The sequence below is a fragment of the Rhopilema esculentum genome, chromosome 7 (genome assembly GCF_057945365.1).
Source record: "Rhopilema esculentum isolate cy_ngs chromosome 7, ASM5794536v1, whole genome shotgun sequence".
Classification (NCBI taxonomy): domain Eukaryota; kingdom Metazoa; phylum Cnidaria; class Scyphozoa; order Rhizostomeae; family Rhizostomatidae; genus Rhopilema; species Rhopilema esculentum.
The window spans coordinates 8774339-8799633 of NC_142821.1; the positions used below are offsets into that span (position 1 = coordinate 8774339).

At 37.5% G+C, this 25295-nt stretch overlaps 2 protein-coding genes across 3 annotated transcripts in view; both read left to right on the top strand.

Annotated features, from left to right (window-relative positions):
• The first annotated feature begins 5453 nt into the window (after positions 1 to 5453).
• LOC135683007 (nitric oxide synthase-like protein) overlaps positions 5454 to 25295 on the top strand; it is a 45806-nt gene continuing 25964 nt past the window's right edge. The window contains exons 1-5 of one of the 2 annotated variants that reach the window (XM_065198131.2): positions 5454 to 5641; positions 13096 to 13667; positions 20351 to 20490; positions 23580 to 23742; positions 24683 to 24774. In XM_065198131.2, the coding sequence (XP_065054203.2) occupies positions 13101 to 13667; positions 20351 to 20490; positions 23580 to 23742; positions 24683 to 24774 (962 nt within the window). In that variant the 5' untranslated portion in view covers positions 5454 to 5641; positions 13096 to 13100. Of the gene's footprint in view, positions 5642 to 12850; positions 13668 to 20350; positions 20491 to 23579; positions 23743 to 24682; positions 24775 to 25295 lie in introns of those variants that run through there. The other variant, XM_089109356.1, reaches the window with a different exon arrangement.
• LOC148959949 (uncharacterized) lies at positions 14592 to 16134 on the top strand. Its single transcript, XM_089109258.1, has 2 exons — positions 14592 to 14771; positions 15463 to 16134. The coding sequence occupies exons 1-2, from the start codon at positions 14592 to 14594 to the stop codon at positions 16132 to 16134; spliced, it is 852 nt and encodes a 283-aa protein (XP_088965384.1).

Here is a 25295-nt window from a genome sequence, read left to right on the forward strand (position 1 = left end):
ACCAGAGGAAATATTTTAAGCGGTTGAGATCTCTGTTACTTATCAATCTGTACAGTTAATCTTATGAAATGGTCATTTCTAACACATGTCTGTAGCCGGGTTAGAAGTAATTGGCATTAAAAATGTTAACTAATATAGTAAAAAAGATAAGATTAAGTCGGCTTTCTTTCATTTCTTTTAGAGTGAAATTTGAAAGTAAAATAGCACAGACGGCATTTTTCATGGTAAAAGTAACTTTAATCAGTTACGCCACTGAATGCTGAGAGTGGCGCTTAGAAAGATAAACCTCATCAACCCAGTTTTGACTGTCTTATTTACTCTTATACCAAGCTTGCAAGCTCTTTTGACAGGACTTCCAATCGACTGAGCCGCTTGCATATACCAACAAAAGGTCGACAGTGGCTAAAATCATTTTAGAGTTTTGGCTTCCAAAACTGAGCGCCAAAACTGAGCTCATGAGGTCCACGACTTCTTGAGCTGACACGTTTTCTGTCTGTAAGGCATTGTTCAAAAAGCACGGCCTAACCGAAAACATCGTTGTTACTGCCGTCGATTTCATGATGAAGCTTGGGAAGCAGAAAAAGGTTTTTCATGCAGGACGCATGATCATTCATTCAGCATCCCGGAAAGCACAGAAACAAATGAAAGTAATATAGAATCGGAAAAAGAAAGGAACTGAAAAAAGAATCATCACTTGATGAAGATAAGATGATAGAAAATGATAAAGAACATGATAAGGATTCACCAAGAGCTCAGAACGATGAAGCCATGGCTTTGGAATTTCGCGATGAGTTGGTAAGAAAATCTCTTGAACAGGAATGCAAAGGAAAGTCACAAAATCAATATGAGACATCGGAGAAAAAGGAATCTGAAGGATCTATTTGCGGCACCAGTTTCGTGTTTCGAGAGAACGCATCAAATCGCTTGGAAATGTCAGAGACAAACTTAGCATTGGTGGCAAAACGTTTAACAGAACTTGCGGAGAAGAATGGAAAGAAAAACAATGACTTACTTTTTAACAATATATTGGACAGGCTCTGTTTTCTTGAAAGAGAGAATCAAAGTCTCCAGGCAGAAAATGAAAAATTAAAAATTGAAGCTTTGAAACTTAAAGAGCCAAAAGTTGGAAAAGATTTTGTTAACAGCGAGCATAGTTTGTTTACAGACGAAAATATCACAAAAAAACATCACCAGATAAAGAAAATCAAAGACAGGTGCGCCCAAGAGAATTATCAAACACTGGGTCATTGTCAGAATACCCAAGTCAATATTTCAAATCAGCATCGGCCAGCAAAGATGGATGGCAAGTACCATAGTCGCGTGCAGCAGCAAGATCTAAGACTGCCTCAAATGTGCCACCTGAAATTGAAACAAATAATCGTTTCAGCTCTCTTGCTAGCATCAGAGAATGTAATTCAGTGGATAATCCGTGGGGACTGTCAGTAATAACAAAAGGATATTCCATTTCAACAACAAGAGACAAAGAAGGCAAAAGGCAGCAGGTACCCAGTGTAAGTGAAAGATGCAACCCTTTGGAAAATCATAAACACGAGGGACCTCCAGAAACCAATGGCTATGCTGCAGAAGCGCCACAATCAAGCAACTATCATACATCTGCAAGCAACACTACACAGAGGCGAAATCAAAGAAACGCTAGCAATGTTGTCCCAGGTGAGCAATCCTACGTTGAAGCTGTACAAAAAAGATTTCAAAATGCAACCGCTTTCACTGCTGACCCTCGGGAATGGCAAAGTAACAAAGAATTTCAAACCAATGATGACCCTAGAGGACCTCGCAAAACAAAGGTTGCAATTGTTGGAGACTCGATGCTGCGAGGGGTGAAAGGAGACAGGATATAAACAGAGAAGTGAAACGAAAAAAACTTATGTGAAGAGGTTTCCTGGTGCTACGGTGGGACATATGAAATGGCATGTCATACCATCACTTGACATGAACCCTGACAAAATAATATTTATGTGTGGAAAAAATAATTTCCGAAATAATCACCCAAACAATGATGGCCATCATTGAGCTGGCCATCAACACAAAAAAATAAAGTACAAAACGTTGCTGTATCGAGCATTGTACGGAAAACAGACAGTTTGGGTTTGGATGAGAAGAAAATGAATGTCAATACAATATCAGAACAGGAATTACCAAAGCATGACATCGATTTTATTAACAATGACAATATACAAGACGAAAACTTAGATTGTTGGGGACTCCACCTAAATTCTACCGGTAAAAACCTCCTCACAGGTAACTTTATAACCTTTTTATCAAAAACCTGACTAAATAGTTTGGAAGTTTTCAGAGAAGATCATAGCAGCGCTATTAAACAAACCCTCGAAAGCAAGCCCTTATCCTCTGTAAATAGTTTAGCACGGTCTGATTCTTCCAATTCAACTTCTAGCAAATTCTCATCAACAGAAAATTCATCAGGACCGAGTAGCGAGTCTGACTGTAACGATATCGATGAGTTTTTTAGTCTAAGGGCTGAATGTGCCGGGAACTTGCTCATAGGTTTTCTAAACATAAACAATCTTAGAAATAAAATCACTGATCTCAGAATGATCGCTGAAAGATGTTTGCCTGATGTATTACTCATAGAAGAAACAAAGTTAAACTCGGATTTTAAAACGGAGTCGTTTCTCATTAATAACTACAAAAGTCCAACACGCCTGGATAGGTCTGAATTTGGAGGAGGTCTTATGTAATACTCAAAGAAAAGCATTATTTGCAATAGGTTGCCCAATTTTTAAGTCTCGTTTCTTGAACTATTGTGTTCTGAACTCGTAGTTGCAAAAAGAAATGGATAATTTATAGTATTTACCGCCCACCAAATGCTAATATAGAAACATTTTTCTCAGATCTGTCCACGTCTTTAATCGTAGACTAGATCGGTACGACAACATAATTGTAATTAGCGATATCAATATTGATACTCAAAATGTAACAGATCCCGGAATCGCAGCTCAACAATTGTTGTTATTCTGACAAATCGACCAAGGTCCTTCCAGAAAACCACTGTTTTTGAAACAGGTCTAAGTGACTATAATAGTCTGGATGCTACCACTATGAAATCAACTGTTCCTAGGTTAAAACCGAAACAAATAAAGTATCGCAGCTACAAAAAGTTTGTCCAAGAGAATTTCTTGAGCGATGTAAAGCACGCCCAATTTGAATGCGAAGGGACTAACCCGGATAAATTCTACACTTTCCAAGATATAGTGGACAAACACGCTCCTAGGTCAAAAAAGTGTACAATGGAAGTTGCTCGTCAGAGAACCGTCTGTATCAAAATATTCAAGACAATTAGAAATTTGAATCCACCTTTTACGCATAGCATTTTTAGTTCAAGAACATTAAAATATCTTTCCCGGAATTCTAAAAACTTAAATCATTTTCTACTAAACCAAGTAACTTTCGGTTCCAAGACCCTTAAAGCCATAGGACCTCAGATCTGAAACTGTCTGCCAAATGCACTAAAATCAGCTGACAATCTTAACAGCTTCAAACGTATGATAACACGATGGGGTGGTCCTAGCTGTAAATGCAACGTTTGCAAATATAATGATATCGATATCCTGTAAATTTTGTCCATTCATATCCAAGTTGCTTCAAATATTTAGCTTATGTATGTACGTATTCATTTCCTTAGTTATTCCTCTTCATTTGTTATACAGTAGATTCGATTTAGATTAGTTGCATGTGTATATATCCATATATAAATATGTATAGCTAGAAGAAATATCGAATTAAAATAAGGTTACAAACAAACAAAATGGGTTTGCATTAATGGCAGCTAGGCCGGTCATCTATTGTTCACAGGTATCTGTAACTAACTTTATTCCGCGGTATGAGTCCATTATCTCGTTTTTTCAGCTCGGCTTTTCTCACGCAGGGCACCAATGTAAAACAGTTCAAATTTTGCCGTTCCTCTGATGTTCTTTTTCGTCCACAACTTTATGAGACGTGTTTCCAATAGGCAGAAACCCTAAAAAACGGCAACAGCTTTACCTGAAATTCTGCTATTCAACAGCCTGCGCGCAGACTCTAAGTATCTTACCAGCACTGTTCTGGTAAAAGATACTTGGAGTCTGCGCGCAGGCTACTATTCAACGATTCAAAACCGTATCAAAGACAGAACATTGAGCATAAATAAATAACAAAGAGACTTCTACTAGTCCAACCAGACTTACAACAAGACTAAATCTAACAGATGAAACTACCCTTTCATTCATTTTACACATACCTGAAATAAAAACTTTGAAATGCATAGAAATACTATTTGGAAACGCTGATGCAATAACAGTACAAATGGTGTAATTATCACGCGATATTATTTGGCATGGAGACCCTGTGTCATAACAATGACGTTGAAGAAAGGCCGTGAGGTCTACCTTCAATCGGTTTTAGCTATTCACAAAATCAACCTTCAATCTATTTTTGCTTGACCACCACAGATGAAGAGCGTATCGACTTGTTATGTTTTGGATTAGGCAGACGGTGTAACAAGCATAAATTTCAACAGTATCATCTATCATGATCTGCCTTCTATGAAAACTAAAAAGCGGATAAGTTTAAAAGCGGGTCTCTGAGTTGATCAGTTTATACCTGTGTATATTAACAAAAGATAAAACCCGACATAACTTTGACGAGCTAACTAGAAACACCGTGTTGTAGAATAATATTATCTCGATATCCACATGCTCGATTTTGCTTCTATTGGCCTGTTTAAATGAAAATAAGAACCATAAGACAGAAGGCCTAAAACAGTCTTTAAAATGATTCAATTCGTTCAAAAACAAAACTATTTGCAACAAAACCAAGGCATCATCTATTGGACAACCCACAAAGGGCCTAAACATGCAATAACAAAACTTTGCAGTTATTATTATGGTAAGGTCATCCATCCTTCGACTCTTTAATTCCACTCAGATACAGACAACTTTAATTCTTCACAATGTAGCCAATCAGGCTTCTGCTACTTTTCTATTGGTTTATGTTTGTCAACAGTTGGTCAACTTTTGGTCTTTGTGCTCATAGTTTAACGCAATAACTTATTGCAAACGAATTTTTTGCAAGCAAGCATTGTCAAATGGCCTTTAAATCGATAGCCACGAAGTAGGAACCATTTAGAATTATTACAGCCGAATAAAAGCCACGTTCCTTTTTGCTGATATAACATGAGATATATTTGCTTTATATTTTCAATAGCAGTCCAAAGTAGCAGTCCTTGTTCAAAGACATAAATACATTTTACTCGTCTTTTTCATAAATATCTTAATAAGCAATGATTGATTCTGATGAAAAAGTAATTTTTCCACAGTCTAGTAGACGATACAAGGTGTTGTACACTGAATGCCATGTCAAGGAGGAAAACTTATTGTGTCAGGGCTGTTGTTTATATAACAAGATTTTGTTGTTTGCAGCCATAAGATTACTTGGAAACAGATGTCTGCAACTGCTACCCGTCTTGTCCAATTTGGGAATATCGATTTTGATTCAGCACGAATTTGATATAGTTGAGGGAATCGACACTGGTGAAATGTTGTCAAAAGTGAATGTTCTAAAGTGAGAATTATAACAAACGGAACAGCAGCTGTTATAAGAAATAAAATTCTGCTGAATCACACAAGTATGTATGTAATTTCATATAATACATCATCTTTCTCATTCAAGATAGGAGATATACAATTTTGGTTGCAGCACATTTTAATGAAAAACACAAGCATTGGTGGAAGCCCCATATGAGATGTAAATTTATGTGACATTACGCCTCCATAGATCAGAAAGAAGAAATATGTTAAAGTTTTGTGGAGGCCACAGGTTCATTGATCAGATGGGTGTGGTTGAAGGGTGTGATAATTATTTGCAGGGAAGAATCGGTCAGCAAGCACCGTGGCCACGGGAAATTTGTCCCTTGCTCTTTAGTCACAGGTTCACAGACCTATCCAACCTCAGAGTATTCACTGTTATGCTTTGAAGATGATTCCTACATAGCAAACGATAAGGTAAAATTCAGTTTTGCTGAGTATTTTAAGGTCATGGCTGTGAAAATCCTGTGCTTTGATAAGCTGCCCTTCATTCATCTTGACAGGATAATTATGATAATTGCATATTTGTGCAAATGAGCCATAGTTTTTCAAGAAGACAAGTTTTTGTAATCTAAGCGAGCATTTTTACTGGCAAAAAGTAAAACGAGAGATATTTTAAGAATAAAATCTGACATCTTGAAAATCTCATTCTTAGATCATTTGGATTGCAGTCTTTCTTATCATTATATGAGTAAGTTTTGCTGATGTTTAGTCTATAATTTGACACTGACCCAGCAAGTGATATCCTTTGCTGTTAGCAGATAATGAAAATGAAAAAGTCAAACGATTAACATGCACTATTTTCAGTGTCTTCAGATGTATTTTAAAAGTTTTAGCCATCTTTCTAACGGGGACTGAGTGTCATTTCAACAGCACAACATTTCGGGTGTGCCAATGGCTGTAGACATTAAAAGATATACTGTTGATGAACCCATTCATATCTTATATAATCATAACGGTTGAAGAACACATAATCTACTCAGAGTCCAGAAAAGTACTTAACCTTCCTCCGGTCAAAAGCTTTCCCTGTCAAAACCTACCTCCAAATTTTGAGACAATCACCATGGATAGGGCGTGGCTAGGGCGTGGCTAGGACGTGGCTACGGCGTGGCTAGGACGTGGCTAGGACGTGGCTAGAGGGTAGCTATAGCAGGTGGTGGACTTTATAAATCGAAACAGAAGATCGTACTGGTGCATAGCGTTTTCTGACTAGTCTTTCAGCAGGTCTAGTAACCTCTTGTTCAAAAGCGTATGTGTCTCGATTTGATAGATTGTCATCTTCGAGATACGACATCTGTCCATGTTTCTGATTTTAATTATAACGTTACGTTGCGAGTGAAACTGCGCTGATTACTGTCTTCTGACGTTATCTGCGTACCTTTACGGTTTACGACTTTGTATGGCGTTTTACCGAATCGTGTCGTTTTCTACGTTTGTTTGCATACCTTTCTTGGTATGAACGCCTGCATTCTCGTTTATTCTAGCTTCTTTGTGTCGGTTTATTACGCGATGGTTCTCTAAAGAAGGGATTTTTCCCTGCACTTTCCTGTTGAATAACAACTCTGATGGTGCAATTTTCGTTGTGCTGTGCTGTGGGGTGTATTAACGATACTGGAAGAAACGGTTCAGTTCTTGCTGCCACTCCTTTCCTTCTGCCACTGCGCTTTGTATGGCCTTGATGAGAGGCTGATTGAAGCGTTCGACTTCTCCATTTGCATGCGCCCGTATAGGTATCACTGATTTATGGTTAATAGCGAACATTTTTGCATATTGTGTTAACCCTTCTTTCACCGTTGCCTGTCTTTATTTCACGTGACAGGCCGTGTACCGAATATATTTTGTCCAGTTTCAGAATGACAGTTGATGCTTTCGTGGGTATGGTGGCCCAGCATTCTCATTCAAAAAACAGAAACATATTTTATGAAATATAAAAAAATCACAGATATTTGTGGTAAATTTGACATTAAATTCAAATTATTTTCTTGAAGTTTAAAATAGCATGTCAAAAAGCAGAATAAACATAATAAAAAATTAAAGAAACATTTCCATTTCCAAGTTTCAAATAGAATTGTTTCTTTTTGTTTCTGAAAATCACATTGAAAGTTGTCAAAAGAAACATTTTCGTTTTCATTTTCAAAATGAAATGTCACGATCGGCCCAGCGTTCTCATAGACCACAATGCTTTGCAAGAATAAGCGCCTCATTTCCATGCAGCTTTTCGCGCCCTTTTTCACTGATCTAAAAAAAGTCTTTTTTTAGATCAGTGGTCCTTTTTGCTTCGCCTTGCCACTTAACAGCGAAGAACGCATACCTCGTGGTAGCCTATTTAATTTGAATTAATCATGAAGAGGCATGATACTTGGGAAAAACTTTATAAGGTAATGAGTAACAAAAGAACAAAACAAAACGAGGCATCAAATAAAAATAAAAAACTCGGATCTGCCCCACACATTGTCGTCCTTCAGAACCCGACAGCAAGCAAACCTATCGTCCGATTCAGCCACGCAAATTTGTATCATTTGAGTTTGACGAAATAGCTCTACCTAACTTGAAGAGTGCTTGTGCTGCTCATTTTGACCTCCCTGTCAGTACGTGTGACGTGCTTGTCTCAAACAAAGGTCCCTTGTGCACAAATATTCAACAGATACCACATCGGAAAGATAAATATTTTTTCTTCTTTTTTTAATAAATCTAATATCAATTAGTTTGAGGTTTGCGGTTCAAGCTTGTTCACTTTACTTGGATTGGGTTCACTGTCGGGGCTTTATAAATTAAGTAAGGGTGTTAGAGTTGAAACAAAAATTTCAGGTTTTAATTTAGGGGGCTTCAGCCCTCTAAGCCCTCCATAATTTCTGCCAGGATGCATTCTATCTAAAGTCTACGCCAGACATTGCACCAGAAGACCTCTGCACCTAGATGTAGGAAGTGCACTCGGGGTGGGGTAAGGTTCGGTTAGGTGCAGGCTGTGGGGTAGGATTAGGGCAAGGGTTAAGCTTGGGTAGTAAGGGTACTGGGTATCTATTCAGGTCCAATAATAGTGGATCTAATTGCCTTCCCTCCCAAACTACTTAATTCCCAAACTCTACCCTAATTAGCCAAAAATAAAGAAACTTTCAGTAGTGAAAAATATCCTAATTTCTTATAAAAAAGAGTGTACACTCATATTTTTTATTTTTAACCGAAAAGTTCTTTAGAGCTTTGTAAAAAATGAGGACATGGTCCTCTATTTCGCCAGCCCTATGAATTCAATAACAAGTTAACCTCGCACCAAGGACGTGAATGTTCCAACTTTACCCCTTTTTTCCTAATCGTTCTCCGTTGAACTAGTCCTTCATTGTCATCAAGGGTCATTACATCGTAAACGAGTCCTCTGGAACCTGAAGGCCATACTGCTCTCTGATTCTCTTGTGCATAGCACGGTAGCCTAATAACTGATACCATCTTTTTCTGCATTAAATGCCTCACCCACTTGATTTACAGTTGTATCGTAGTCGACGAATTTTATTCCAAAATGTTTCATGCGCCTACTTGATGTACCAGGGCTCCAAGCGTACTGAGAAAAATCCTTTTGCAGAAAGTCAAGAATTTCAGCTCTTCGCAAGTTTCTGGCAACCATACAGCGTATAAATTTTTGGAGTTCGTTATCCTCTGTCCATTCGTTATTTCTTTTATATTCTGCAGCCATACGGAGCAAAATCTCTCTTTCTTGGCTACATAAGCGAAAGGTAATTTATTTAGAAAATCAAAAAGGGCGCGAAAAGCTGCATGGAAATGAGGCGCTTATTCTTACAAAGCATTGTGGTCTATGAGAACGCTAGGCCGATCGTGACATTTCATTTTGAAAATGAAAACGAAAATGTTTCTTTTGACAACTTTCAATGTGATTTTCAGAAATAAAAAGAAACAATTCTATTTGAAACTTGGAAATGGAAATGTTTCTTTAATTTTTTATTATGTTTATTCTGCTTTTTGACATGCTATTTTAAACTTCAAGAAAATAATTTGAATTTAATGTCAAATTTACCAAAAATATCTGTGATTTTTTTATATTTCATAAAATATGTTTCTGTTTTTTGAATGAGAATGCTGGGCCACCATACGTGGGTGGCACAATTTCGGTTTCCAGAAATCACGAATAACGACTGGGGCAGATCCAACGAAGAACCTGACTGAGTTCCAGGCCAAGGATAGGGACTTTCAGATATCATATTGCATTGATAATTGTGCATAAGACAACATTATTATTCATTTTTATGCATTTTGGTACCATTGAGAGGGGGAGGGGTAGGCACTATCTGCTCACTAAATCTAGAATCTAGTTTTCTTCCAGACAAAAAACAGTGCCTCTGTGAAATTTTTGCAACAGTGCAGACAAAAAACAGTGCCCCTTTCTCAATACCCTTTTGTTTGTTTTGGATGCCACAGCAAAGTTTTTCCCTTTTGTTTTGCTCGCATTTTGTTGTTTTGCCTCCATAGACACCCGCCTATTCATCAAAATATGGTGTTCCGTCTGCGCATAGGTTTTCCGTGCAATTAAAGACTGCAATTTAAAGCAAAGGTAGTTAAAACTCCTGGAAAATTAACGATATCTCCTGGTTTTATCTCAAATACTTAATAATCTGCTAGAATTCTGCGAGGTCGCGAAAATCAGACATCTGAAGCCGCAATTTCGAATTCAATGTTTTGCAGTTCCACAATAGAACAGAAACAATAGGTAGCCAATCAACTATTGGCTATTGTACAGCTCTCTTACAAATATGGTATCATTTCCGAGATGCTGTTTTGAATGAGTTCCATCAGTGTTCGAAACAAAAATTTCATTGTTTCAATTCACTTCCGAGGCACAAAACGTTTATTTCCGAGTTCTAGGATTGACTGCTGTTGTCCTCCACAGCGTCTGGAAAATCGTTTCCAAATCACGACAGAGAAGAAACTGGCAATTTGAAAACCACACAAAATGTTAGGCTGAAGATGTAAATGCCGTAGAATAAAAGGTGGGGAAATTGTAATATAGACACGTGGCCCGCAAACGACGCTCCATATCAATGCTCTTTTCCCAATGGAACCATTATCAGTATTTTTGAGTTTTTCAAGGTAAATAACTTCCTTATATTTGAATCAGTGCAAGGTTTTTCTACAAAACATTTCGATTTCGCACTACCGAGTCCTGATTACGCTAATGTAGTCAGTGGCGTCGCCACGGGGTGGACTGGGGTGTCAGCCCAGTTTTCCCAGAAGTCGACTTTCTAATTTCCCGAAGTCCGTTGAAAAACCTTGAGGGTGGGGGGGGGGCTGGGGGGGCGGGGGGTTGGTGGAAGAGAGCTGGGCAGATCCGATTGATTTCGATTTTCTCACTGGCAAAAAAACAACCGTTACGAAAATGCTGCTTGAGAAAGTTACTCGTCCAAAATTTTCAAAATAGATAAAGAATCCTAAAAAAGGTTTTTCGAAAGTCTGAAGAGGCCCTATAAGGTGCCTCGAAATATGATATAATTGAGATTTTCGGGATGAAAATATAAATATTTAGGTTTTTCAGTCTTGAAGTATGAATAACTTTGGTTCCCTGTATGAAATATAAAATATCAACATAACTGAATACCTCTTTAAAATGTTGTGTGAGAATTATCTATTTGATAACAGCACTGACTCAAGTGACTATTAATCTGTAAAGTTGTTAAGATTCCATATCATGCTTGGGTTTTTTTAAAAATATTTCAACCTTTTTAGGAGTTTAAAAGGCTTTTCATACTTCACGTTTAGGAAAATTACCAACATCAAATAACATCATGAAAATGTTTTTATCTACATTGATTGTTCCACATACATACTATGAATTATTTCTAAGACTATTAAACTACAGTTTTGTAAACAACAATATTGATTTGCTGATAGCAATATTAAAAAAGTTAAAGCTCATTCTTCAATTTTTTTTATTTTGGGCTAACTTATCGGGAAATGTTTCCCGCCAAGTTATTCTTATCTGGAAACTGTTGTTTCTGACATATCTTTGAATTCAGCATTGTGCCAATAAACAATGTTAAAAGTGATTAAAATTTACGTTATTTGACGCAAAATGAAATAACTTTGTTAGATTAAACTATAAGGAAATATTACCAAAAGCCATGAACACGCAACCGTAAAGAGAAATTGGCCCACTCCAATTGTTTTTTCAAAATCGATAAAAGTCTTGGGAGCATTCTGGGAATTGACTGGAAGTCACGTTTCGGGAAGCCTGAAAAATGCACGGTCAGAAAAAATTCGACTTTCGAATTTTTCAAATCTAATAATACCATCAGAAAGAGCTTGTAACGTGAACGTAACTTCTCGTTATCTGCCAGAATGTTCCCAAGGCTTTAAATTATCAGTGGCCTTTACTCTTATGATTAAAACCTTCACAATTTTGGCTAGGCTGGTTGCTAATGGTTATGCACAATTTCCAGTCAATCTGTAGTACTTATTTTGATTTCTTCTTGAGAACATCGTAATAGTTGATTTCACTTAGTTTTAGCTATGCATTAACTTTATTTTAGCATTATTTCTTGCTATTCAATGCACCTAAGACTGCAAGTGACTGGGAGTAAAAGTATGACTATAGTATGAAGAATCAATCAAACAAATGAGTTTTCTGGTCATTAGGGCTCTAGGCGCTCAGCAGAGCCAAAAAAGATGTCCCGAAATTCAAAATTCACAAATCCTTCTAGCACAGTGTGTCTCCCGGGCATGTCTTTGGGCCCATTCTGGTTGTAACCTCCGAGACTTGGACTATTAGTTTTGGTACATATACGTTTAAGAATAAGTTGAACAAAACAAAGATAAATATTTTATTCAGTGTCCTTAGATGCCCTACAAAAGTACCAAATGATCACCAAAGTTATACATTCAGTGAGTTGTGGTTTAACAATATGTTCTGCTCTGCGGACATTCTGTTGCACTGTTATTAATACATTTTCATTACAATGCTGAATGAAAACAAGAATCAAAGCAGATCTGGATTAAGACCCCATTCTACAACTGAATACTTCAGGGCCCCAAAACACGTCTTTCACTAAGGGCCCTACACTGCTCCTTTACGCCTCTGCTATTTGGCAGCCCAAAACCGACAAATACGACATCAAATGAAACTATTGTAGGACATTTTCCAACATGAAGGAAAGACAGACAGATTTGCAAAGGCAATCTTCTTTTTTCTCAGGGCAGATTAATTTAATTCCTGTGTGGCTGTGATGAATGACAATCGTGCTGCTGCGGCTACTTTAGTTTGATTGAATGAGGTAATTACAACTAGAACCGCGGTTGAAATTTTTTGTTTCGTTTTATTTTTCTTACATTGCACACGAAGTGGCCTTGAAAAAATTGCTATTACAGTAATAGCAATTATAGCACTGTCCGCCGCCCCTGGTATGTCCTTCTACCAAGATAAAATAAGAGAACTAGTTCTTATCTTATCTTGCTTCCACGGAAACGATAACCTAAAATCAATTAAATTTCTTTCTAGATACCATGGATAGAAGCAAAAAGCTTAGAATGCTGGGATCAGAGTCTGTGGAGTATTCCGTGAGAAAACGAATATCATTGGTTAAACGAAAACTTGGAGGTCTGGGTTTTCTTATCCGCAACTGCAATTCAGCGCCAATGATATGGAATGTTGTAAAAGGAGGCGAAGCCGAGGCAAGAGGCATAGAAGTTGGATACGTGATTGAGACCGGTGGCCTGTCGTATGACCAGGTAGTTGATAAGCTTGCTAGGGTGACAGTTGGAAGAACGGTGACAATAAGTTTCAAAGCAGTCGTGAAAAAGCATCGGAACGCGAAATCCTCTGCAACTAAGATGGACAACAAACAGACGGAGGAAGATCCGCAAACAATCCACGGCACCAGAGACGAATCACTCTCTAATGGAAAAGCAGGTACAAAGACAGAGACAAACCATAATCAAAATGGAGTTACCCCGAGTTATTCAAATCTTGGCACCAGGGGATCCTTTGTGACAACAGAAAAGCAATACTTCAAACTGGAAAACTTTATAACAAACAAGCAGACTATTGATACACTTCATCAGCGCTCGGAGGTAGGTCTTTGTCGTGTTAGTGTCTAAATACATAATTGGGCAACATGATGGTATGGCTCAAGGGACAAATAATTGATACGGGAAGGTCTATTTGATATCTGCGAGGTTATTAGAATTAAAAGATATAATGCCGAAAAAACTGCGTTAATTAGAAAACATGAACGTAGAAAAACAAGCAAAATGAGCGTCAAAATATATATATCATGTATAACTTTGTTGGTAGCAACCATTAAACTAAAATGCTGAGCAACACAAGTGCGGTCGCTGATGGCAGTTTGTACCACAATCTAAAAAATGCTTTTGGGGGTTTTTCTGAACTGTGTTTTTATCTTATCTTATTCAGTATGTCAAAAAACGCCAGAAACGCCAGAGTACAAACTTGCTTGGGTTTATAACTTGCATGGTTTCAAGATAGAAGGACCAGAAAAAGGATTGGGAACAGCTACCCCAGTCTAAAGATAGTTTTTGGGGCTTTATTATCTTGTTCTTCATGTCAAACTATGTACTTGTACAAAATTGAATGCTTTAATCATAAAATGAACAATGCAACCGCTAAGCGACTACACTTTAACATAACATTTTGAAAAAACCTTAAGGCCCTATTACACTATCACATTCAGGTACAATTAGCTTAACATTTTTTCTGTGATCGCGGGAAACGAGAGAATGTGATAGTGTAAGTCACCGCTTCAAGTTGCTTGTATTTGCTTGTTGAGTGGAAATTTAATCCATCTTGAGAAATTACAATCCATCTTGAGGGAAAAACTTTTGATCGCTGTTCAAAAAGATTTCCATCATCTTCAAGTTTTTCAAAGGAGCCGACAATTAACATAAAATATTGCTCACGTAACGAACATTTTAGCGCGCAAAGAAGTTAAAACTTTCTTGTTGGATTGGAAGGTCGACAAAAGATCGTAGTTAAAAATGGGTGAATCGGAATTGCAAGATTTAAGCAGTGGATGGCACAAAGACATCAGGAACAGCAAAGGTAAGATATCAGTTAAATTTGTGAAAATAAATATTTCAAATGGTGGAAATTCCGAAAGGATATATGATCAGTTAGGCCAATTTCGATTCATTTCACAATATGAACGTACCGGACAAGTAACCTTGTTTGTTTTTCTTAGAAACGAAGATCCAGATCTTCTGGATGAAGAAGTTGAATAAACAGCGACGTCACAGTTGCAAGAAACAACAGAAGGCCCACCAAAGAAACGTTTGAGTGGAGAGATCATGTCGTAGAAAAGTTAATTTTACTTTGCCAAGAACAGCCATTACTTTACAACGTAAGTCATCCACAATACCACGTAAAGGAGAAAAGAAAAAATTGCTTGAGTGCAATAGTGGGCAGTCTGGCAGAAGATACTGAGGTAATGTCTTTCTCAAGAAGGGTAGGGGGCTAGAGGAAATTTTTTATTAGAAATTATTTTCGTTGGTCCATCATTATCATTATATCAGAAATATGAAACCCCCTTATGTTTCCGTAATATATTCATGACCCCCGAAAAATTTTGATGCAGAATATTAAAAATTATGTTAAAATTGCCAGTGATCTTGTGGAAGAAAGAGTAGCAAAAAGGCAATTCACCATGTAAACGCATTGGAAATCTATCACCTGGAAAATAGAATTTGATGCATAATTTTCCCTTGCCCCCTACCCTGCGTTATAAATGACATCTCCCAACTCACCCTTTTAACCAAACCTTTTTTCTTTTTAAACTAACATATTTCCCTGCATCTACTGTTATGTTTATAGGTTGGGCAAGTTCCATCTGTTGATGATGTCTAAAAAAAGATCAATGCCCTTCGATCATACTTTTTTGGGGAGAGAAATAAAATTGAACACTCAAAAGTTAGTGGTGCAGGTGGAGCTGAAGTTTACCGGTCAAAATGGCAGTTTTATGAAAGCTTATTATTTCTATCTGACAATGTGACACCACTCCCAACAGTATCAAATGTGGCAAGCAGAGCTGCCTTACCTGAAGTAGTAGCTGATGATGTGTCATCAGCCTCTTTCTCAGCATACAAAACAGAAAACAAGCCATCTTTCAAATCATCAAAACAAATAGAAGCAGCAGAGACAAACAAATTGCTTGAGTCTGCTATACAAGAATTGAATGCACCCCCAAAGCCAAAAGTATCTCTAAAGTCAGATGATGATATTTTTGCAGAAATGATTGCAGATTTGCTGAAAAAAATCCCTGAAGGGGAAACAAAAGATTTCTTGAAAATGGATATTCAAAGAATGATTTTTGAAGTTAAATATAGAGTACCACTACAGAGTAGATTTGACCAAAATCAGGCTGGTAACTTCGATAACTCTTTTCAAGGAATTCAATCTAGCTTTGATAACCAGATGTTTGGCCACCACTTCATGCCACGCAACAGACCAAGTGCAAGTTTATCCCAGACAGAGTCACGTTCTTCAAGAAGTTCTGGCTTTAGTCATGAACTTACAGAACTATGAACAACATTGTTGTTTTGATTGTTAGAAATTGGTGACATTAACATTGGTATTTAACTGACAATATCTATTTATTTTCAACATAACTATTTTAATCCAAGAACAAAGTGTTTTAAAATTTTGATTTTATTTTTTAAAAGACATTAATTAAATTAAAATAGCTTTGAAAAAAGCAAACATTTAGTAAACTAAAGCTTTTCGTCTGACACTCTTCAGAGTTTAAAACGTCAGAACATAGATCAAAAACTCTACGCTAGGAAATATATATACCCAGTTGTGGATCGAAATAGGCCATTCAGAAAACACGAGCACATGACTGTATAGGTTGACCAATCAGTGCCGCTTGCCTATTGAGAATGTTACCAATGGAGTCCTAAGGTGAAAACGAACTCCTTTTGTCTACACAGTAGCGGTTTTTTCGTGCTTATGTAGATAGATTCCAAAACTGCTAGGTGGAACGACGTTCGGGCTTTACCAATAATCCGAAACATGTTGCCATTGTAGTTTCTTGATTTTGCACAATCTGGGTTTTCTAGTAAATGCTGCCCGATAGCAGAATCGCGGGTTTTAGTTGTAATTTTAGATTTGCAAGACCGAGCTGTTCTCTTTGCAGATGGGTTTTGTTTCTAATATTAGACGGAACATGTTGTTTTATTCTATCCTCCAATCTATGGGTGGTGCGTCCTTCGTAGCCAGAATCACACTGACACGTAAATTCATAAACAACGGAACTTTTTTTGTGTGACAGGACACAGTCCTTTTGAATGGACGGAAGTAGTCTGGTCGAATTGTGGCTTGACCTAGAATTAATACAACTGAGGTAGCTTTGTCTGGCTGAAGATTTATCTTCGTAGAAAAAATTTTAAAAACACTGGTAAGAATTCTAAAAGCATTCTCGGTTACCCTTCTAAAACGAGAAAGTCTATAATTGAAAATCCTTTTCTTGTCTGTGCATCCATGGTCTGGGTATGGCTTCAAGCAATGGTTTGTCAGAGGAAATGCATTATCTCCAACAAAAACAAAAGGGACTGCTTCATTTGACTCAAATGGTTGCCAAGCAGGGTCCCCTGACGAAGGCAGTGGCCTTGGTGATGGTAGATTTAAACTATTATCTGCTAATAAACGGCAAATTGCTGAATTTCGATAGACACCATCACTGATCCTCCCTTGACATCCAACATCAGCAAATATAAAATTGTAATCAAAATCAACAAGGGCAAATAACACAATGCTGTAGAAGCCCTTGTAAGTATAAAAGTTTGCCCCAGAGTTCACAGGGTGATATATGGAGATGTGCTTACCATCTGCAGCACCAAATGCATTTGGAAATTGCCATTTTTCCTCTGCACCTTGAGCTAGCTTGATCCATTCAGCCTCCGATGTTGGAAAATGGAAGTACTCTACTTTCAGGTTGTTGTATATTGCGTCACATACAAGAGGAACGAATTTTGTGATGCTAGTCTGATGTATCCGGAATTGATATTGGAGACTCTCAAAGATTTCTCCAGTTCCAAGAAATCGTAGGGTTACTGCCAGTTTCTCTTCGGTACTAATTGGCGTTCTTAAATGGGTGGTTTGTTCTTCAATGTCATGTCTAACTTTGGAGAGCAATAAATAATAATGTTCCTGATGCAATAAATAATACAAAAATTAGTTCCTTGAAATGTTATTTCACCTCAGGGCCGTCACTAGCTGCCCTGTGGGGGTGGGGGTGTCAGGCCAAATTTTTCGAAAAACTGGGCGGTCGATGCTTTAAATGCCGTCGAGGTGGCAAATTTTGCCGACAAAACACCCTTAAGTGACCAAAAATTGTTTGTTTTCGAAACAAAATTTCTTTCCTGGTGGGATATCAGACCCCCACTGTAGCTACGGCTCTGGCTTACCTTTCACATTCTAGGCCCGATAGATGTTTAGAATTACTTCATCAACAATATTGAAGGGAATAGGATATTTTTGGTTATAGCAGCTTTACCAAATCCATTATATATAAAGAATACCTACCTCGAAAGTTTCCGTGTTCATGCGCATAAATCGTTTGTCGTTTAATCTCAGCTCATTTATCAAACTTCCATAGATGCCTTTTCCACTAGCCACCCTTGCTTTCAGCCAAGGCTTTACCCAGCAACTTATCCTTTTTCTTTTAGGCTTCTTTTTGACCAAAGAATAAATTATCAATGCCGCTGCAGCCTTCCTTCTTCTTTCTTAATAATCGTCTTCGGAATCCTCCATTTTCAAATCCTACTCAAAACAAACTTGCGCGCCAAAATGTTCGTTACGTGAGCAATATTTTATGTTAATTGTCGGCTCCTTTGAAAAACTTGAAGATGATGGAAATCTTTTTGAACAGCGATCAAAAGTTTTTCCCTCAAGATGGATTGTAATTTCTCAAGATGGATTGAATTTCCACTCAACAAGCAAATACAAGCAGCTTGGGGCGGTGACATACACTATCACATTCTCTCGTTTTCTGCGATCACAGAAAACATGTTAAGCTAATTGTACCTGAATGTGATAGTGTTATAGGGCCTTTATTGTGTTTGAAATTCCCCAACCGTGCGAGTTCTTTCGCGATTACCATAACAAAAATTCAGATATGCAAATGAACCGAGACAAAGGATCCGCACCGCCCAGCGGTGAAGACGCTTACCAGCCAAAACCGCTCGACCGATTCTCAAAATTCTTTTCTCCACTTCGTCCTGGATCCTCAAACTTGTGTTGATGGGGTCTCTTTTCCCTTTTTTCGCTTCCCTTTCTTCGATATTTACGGTTTCTTTCCCGGGTTCGAAAATCTCGATTAGAGCTCTACATGCTCTTTGTTCCGCCGTTCTCCTAATTATCGTAATCCATGCTCTTTCTCGTAATTATCAATTGCCAATCACAGCTTCTTTGACTACTAATTGAATTTATTCTGTTAGGAATTTCCCAAGTATCGAGGGTCAACAAACAATTAAGTTTGGGTATACTTTTCTAGAAGGATGACTGAATTACAATCAAGGTCTTTTCCCACACGAAAATAGCTCTTGTCTCAATAGGGTTGTTGCTGTATGTGAATAATACTTTTTCCTCGAGCAATAATTTCCTTCTGTTGCCAATAGTATATGCTATTCACAGAAGACGTGACTATTGAATGGATTAATTATGTTTGTTTGAAGAATCTATTGTATTTCTGAAAAATATTCCTTCTTTTGTCCGGATCCTCGACTTGGTTGCACTCTTCACTTTGATCATATGCTTTGATGTTCTCCTAGACAGTAAACACATGAAGTACTACCAACTAACAACACTCTGCCTTCCCTTTTCCTTCCAATGCTTGGCTGGCTGATCACGTGACCCACTTGCGATTACAAATTCTTGCCACATTTTTTCAAGAAACTCTCCTATCATCCATATCCATTCATGATTTACATCCTTCGAGCGTCGAATATTGATTGCTACATCTCTGGGCATTTTACTCATAAGTTCTGGAACAACAGCTACTGAACAATGCTCTCATGCGACTCCTAAAACCAACAATGCTTTAAAGTGAGAATCTACATCATCATGAAATCTCTTCAATTTATCCTTCTGGAGGGGTGTAAAAGTTTCCCTTTGAATTTCCACCGAACCCCCATACCCAGCTACCCTTTTCTTGGCACCGAATTTCCTTTCAGCTTCTGTATTTTAGCTGCGTAAGCCCTTCTTTGTTTTATTTCTTCTACCAGATTCCGATTTAGCTTCAAATTTCACATCTCTGTTTGTATTTTAACGTCCAGTTCTCTAATCTCCGTTAAATTTTTTTATGATTTTGAGTTCTTAAACTTCCTTTCAAGTACTTCATCAAACTGATCGGCGTAGTTCACTCTATTCAATCGTAAAATTGTGTCTCTCAAGGCTTCTTTGCAGTACTTATCAGAAATTGAAATTCCTGCGGCTTGATCACATCAAGTACTTTTTTGCTGGTTTTTTCTTATTTTTGCCCGGATTTTGTAAATATATCATTGCGCAAGGGCCCCGAACAAAGCATTTTAAGGGCCACGAACTGTTACATTACGCCACTGCACACCAAACACTTTTTTAATAATTATTGGCATCTTGACATCAGCGAAAGCCTCTTTTAGCCTTACTTGCCATAGGTAAGGTATTATAGAACTTGTTTATTTGACTGGTTATTAACAACTTCAATTTACTTTTTCATTTTTGATATCTATAAACAACACTATCTTTCTCCACGTGTACACAGGGGGTTCACTGCACAAAGAAATCATGTCTTGGATCTATGATGCAACCAACACTTCGTCCATATGGAAAAATGCGCCCCAAAGAGGAAGTAGCAAAAGAGGCAGTACAGTTGCTAAAAGATTACTTCAAGTCAATTAAAAAGTAAGTGAAATTTCCATCTTGTATTAGAACTATATTTGCACCTTAGCTTCGCAGTCGCCAGAGCATTGCAATGCGATGATGACTGTTTAACTGACGGGATTGATAATAATGAGCGTTAAGAGTAGGGTGATAGGGAAAGGAGGCTTGACTATCTTGAAAATTGTATGTTCTATGGATGTTGATAATGAAGAATTGCAGAATTCAATGAAAACCTTAAGGATTTCCCATGTCTCTTCCAGAAAATCTTAAAGGCTTTTGCGCAACCTGCATGTTAATATATTTTCAAAGCCGGCTTAATATCGCACTCACTAAAATACCAAATACAATCTATTTCTCCTCGCGTAAGAAAACAGCTACCGCAATGAATGCTAGTTGCGCAAGGGCCTTTAAAGTCCCATCACTATATTCCCTCAAGGGAAAAAATGAACTTTCTTGCCTCAAAATTATAAGGGTAAACACATAGATACTGGGTACCAGAGACTTATTTTGGAGAGAATTGGTTGGAAAAAAGGTTGGGGGGTTGTGCTTCACTTATATAACTCCCCGAATCCTCTTTTAAGGCCGCATTACACTATCATCTTCAGGTACAATTTGCTTCACATGTCTTCTGTGATGACAAACAACGAGAGAATATCATGTGTAATCGCGTTGAAATGCTTGTAGCGGCTCGTAATTGTTCGTTTAAAACCTTTCTTCTTCTATCTTGCGGAATTTCAATTTGATCGCAGATCAAATTGTTCAACCCTTCCTTTAAGTTTTTCAAAGAGGCCGAAGGTGGCACCTTGTTCAGCTTGCAAAAACAACACCCGAAAACTAGGCCATTCCTGTTCAAGAGAGTTTTGACGCCAAAATAGATAACGTTTCGAGTAACGATGATAAGAAAAGGCCGCAGCTGTTATTCTTTAATGGTGTGCCTTAAACCATGGTTCATGAAGATGAATACAGAAACATTTGCAGCAATTTGAAAGAAAATGCGCGAGATCATGAGATAAAAACACTGTAACAAAAGTGCGCCAAACGGGAAATAATCGGCCCTTTTGAAAAACTTGAAGGAAAGGCTGAACAGTGATTGGATCATCGGATCAGTGATCATTGGATCAGTGATCATCGGATCAGTGATCATCGGATCAGTGATCATCGGATCAGTGATCATCGGATCAGTGATCATCGGATCAGTGATCATCGGATCAGTGATCATCGGATCAGTGATCATCGGATCAGTGATCATCGGATCAGTGATCATCGGATCAGTGATCATCGGATCAGTGATCATCGGATCAATGATCATCGGATCAGTGATCCAATTGAAATCCCGCACTTGGTTTACACTAGAACATTTGCTCGTTGTTTGCCATCACAGAAAAAATGTAAAGCAAATTGTACCTGAAGATGACAGTGTAATGCAACCTTTAAATTTTTCAATCTGAATTTATTATGCTACCATTAGCTGTCCTATTTTCGAAGATATTCCTCCATAATGCAACCAAAGTTGATCACAAATGACTAAGAATGAAAACATATTAAAAACATATTAGAAATGTTATCAATGTAATCCTGAGGTAAAAACTGGGTATAAAGAGTGTCAGACGAAAAGCTCAAGTATGACGCAAAATGTTTGCTTTTTCAAAGCCATTTTTTAGTTTTGTGCAACCAAAATAATTTCTATATATATTTTTACTATAGCTTCACCTATAAATAATATATTTTATCTATATGGATATGTGCTCCTTTTATTTAGCCACACTAGTCAAATAGCAAACTGGAGGATTCTACCCTGGGTATCAAAGTCACATAAATTCGAGCATAGAAATAGAAGACAGGAGTGGGAAGAGGAAGAGTGTCTTCCTGAGAAGAATGAAAAGTGGCTCTGGGCTAACCCATCTTTGCAGATAGATGTTCCTCCGGCTGCTCTCGCTTCTGATTTTATTTATGTGCTGATTGTAGGACCAATTGCTCGAAATTATGTTGCTTTGGTACCCAGGGTAGCTGGATTGTGTGTACGGTTTTAGATTGTGTGACAGCGTCCAGTGGAAACTGGCTGAGGTTGGCATTACGCTGTTTTTTATTTTTTTCCCCTAGCTGTGCTTGTTTCTTTTCTATTGTTTCAAATAAACGCCTCACCGCAGCGTATACCCGTGTGTTTTGTTTGGTTATTTCTCTTTGGGCTATTTCCTTTTGGCAAATTTTCCCCAGTAGTGAAAATTTCTTAAAAGATGCTCGGACATTCCTGTTTGTTTGACTGTTTAATTATTTCAAAAAAGTCATTCACCGAATCTGAGCCCTGATCTGCTTTAAATTTGCTGAAATTGACAGTAATGGTTTATCAGAAAACATATGGTTACAAGACCTATCATCTTCAGAGCCCAAGTACATGGGCCTCATCCCTGAACTAGCTCAGGGTCTCTTTGTCCTTAATCCGGCCCTGGAACTTGGTAATTCCAATATACTGCTTCAGAGAGGAAGAAAGAGGAGAGAAGGGGCCTGGGCCCCCTCAATATTCTAGAGGGTCCCAAAACGTTTGCAGTTCGTACTGAGTCTTAAAATCTGCACATGTTGCCTCTTAACCCTCTCTCCTATGACTGTGTTGGTTTTTTACATTTGTGTGCATTACCTCTGTACGTTATTTTTGATATAGTCATATCTATATATTGTAAAAAATATTTTGGGCCCTTCCAACATCAAAGTCTAAACATACCCCCATATACAGCTTTATAGTTAACTGATTTTTCTACAAATGATACTGCTAAATCCGGCCCTGAAACTTGTTAATATAACTACCTGGCAAAGTCTACCTCATGCAACGCAGGCTCGAAAACATGAAGACACTTCGTTATTTCGTTTATTCTAAACATAGCACTCATGAACTATCGCAATACATAAATCACGCTAACAGCAAACGTTTATATAGCCTTTAATGATTTGAATAAAACGTTGGATTACAGTTGTCATTCTTTGAAAATCGTCAGAGTAGTTTGCAGTGTCACGACGCTATCTTGTTTGTTCTCTTATAGTTTATAAAAGGAGGTTCAGCGACAAACCGTATAGTAACCCCAATATACTGCTTTATACATTTAATTGATCTTTCTAAGAAATGATACTGCTGATGAGGCCAGCCGCATATCTGCCGCAATGAAGGAGATTGAAGAGCGTGGTACCTATGAGCTAGAACTGAAAGAGCTGATTTTTGGCGCTAAAAATGCATGGCGCAATGCTGCCAGATGTATTGGTAGAATTCAATGGAACAAGTTGCAGGTATGTATGTATCTGTATATTTTCAATGGCATACCTCGATTGCGTAACTAGGGATTGGGTTTTACTCAAACTGCTAATAAATTTAACAACACAAAAGTGAAGAAAGCCGTGCCCTACTTTACATACATTAAGGCAAAATTTTGCGACCAACTAAAAATTTTCGATCTAATCATCAAAGAAGTGGGGAGGACTTCATGCCCAAACATCCCTTGTCCTTGAGATTTTGTTATTGATCCTTAAATTGTAAAAACTTTCGTCTAATAAATTCAGAGTCTTAACTATTATACGAACTCATGACGTTGACTAATGATCTTCTTTGACAGGGTGTGTATTAATTAATTTCAATGTGATTGAGTTAAAGTCAATCCTACTTCAGACTTTGTTGCAAATAATGAAAAGAAGCTAATATCTCGCATTCTCTCTCGTACCTCTTGGTATCTTTCTGTTCATGACCCAAGCCTTGAACAAGGAGAATCAATGAAAGTTCTCACAAAATGGTTCTAAGTAATGCACCTATTACTGGAAAAGGGCTATATTGAATCTGTAAAATATGAAAATATCTTAGAAAATATATCAATTTTATGATTGTTTAGCATTTCGCGCCATTTTTTAGTTTGCTTCTCTTTTTCTTCTTCAATCTTTTTTTTCGCAGCTGCTTTAGTAGATGATATAATGACGTTGGCCTGAGGTCCGTAGAAAAAAATATGCTTTAAGAAATGTGGAGCTTGGTTTAAACCAATCAACGTACAAGAAGCTTTATCTAAACCAATCAAATCGTAGAACAGTTGAATCAATGTCAGTATTTCATCAGCAGTTTAAAAAAACTTTTATGTAACTGAAATGTATACATTTAAACACAGCTTTCAAAATAAATTTCAAATTTCAAAGATCTGGTGGTGCCGTTTTTTATAAAATGATAGATCTCAAATTTCAATCAAAGGTATTTGATGCTCGTGACGTCACAACTGCACGTGGGATGTTCGATATGATCTGCAAGCACATGAAATTTGCTACAAACAAGGGAAACATAAGGTAAGCAACAATTTAGTCAAAATGACAACGTTTCAATCTAGTTTATCTACAAGAGATTATTCAGCTTGAGATCATTCCAAGATGCAAAAACATTCTTGGTCTTAGTTTTTTGATGGTACTCAACTTGCAAACTTGCAACTTGCAACCAATCAAATTAACAGCTAGATTTTAACTTCATTGTTGCAAACTGTTTTCAGCAATGCGGTTTAGTTAGAAAATTGAATAGAAACAGGTTTAGCAACTGGAGATCATGGGGAACAGCGTATGGGGAACAGGGTATCCTTTCCATTGGAAAACTCTGGCAATAGAGTTGTAGCAGCTTGTCGCTAGGAAACGGATATTTTTAAAGTGCTTTCTTTTCACCTTTTAACCATTATTTTCGAAGAAATGAATATCTTATGAATAATCCCTATATAGAGGTGATGGCTCTGCCAATCATTGATACGCCCAGTTTCTTTTCCCAGGCTTGCTAAAACGTGATGGCAATTCAGTAACTTTGCCCTTTGCAAAACTGTATTTCT

Excerpts from the sequence above, each read along its gene's own strand:
- LOC148959949 (XM_089109258.1), top strand. The coding sequence starts at position 14,592 with ATGGGTGAATCGGAATTGCAAGATTTAAGCAGTGGATGGCACAAAGAC. Across the intron at positions 14,772-15,462 it reads AATATGAACGTACCGGACAA|ATCAATGCCCTTCGATCATA; the intron begins GTAACCTTGTTT and ends GTCTAAAAAAAG.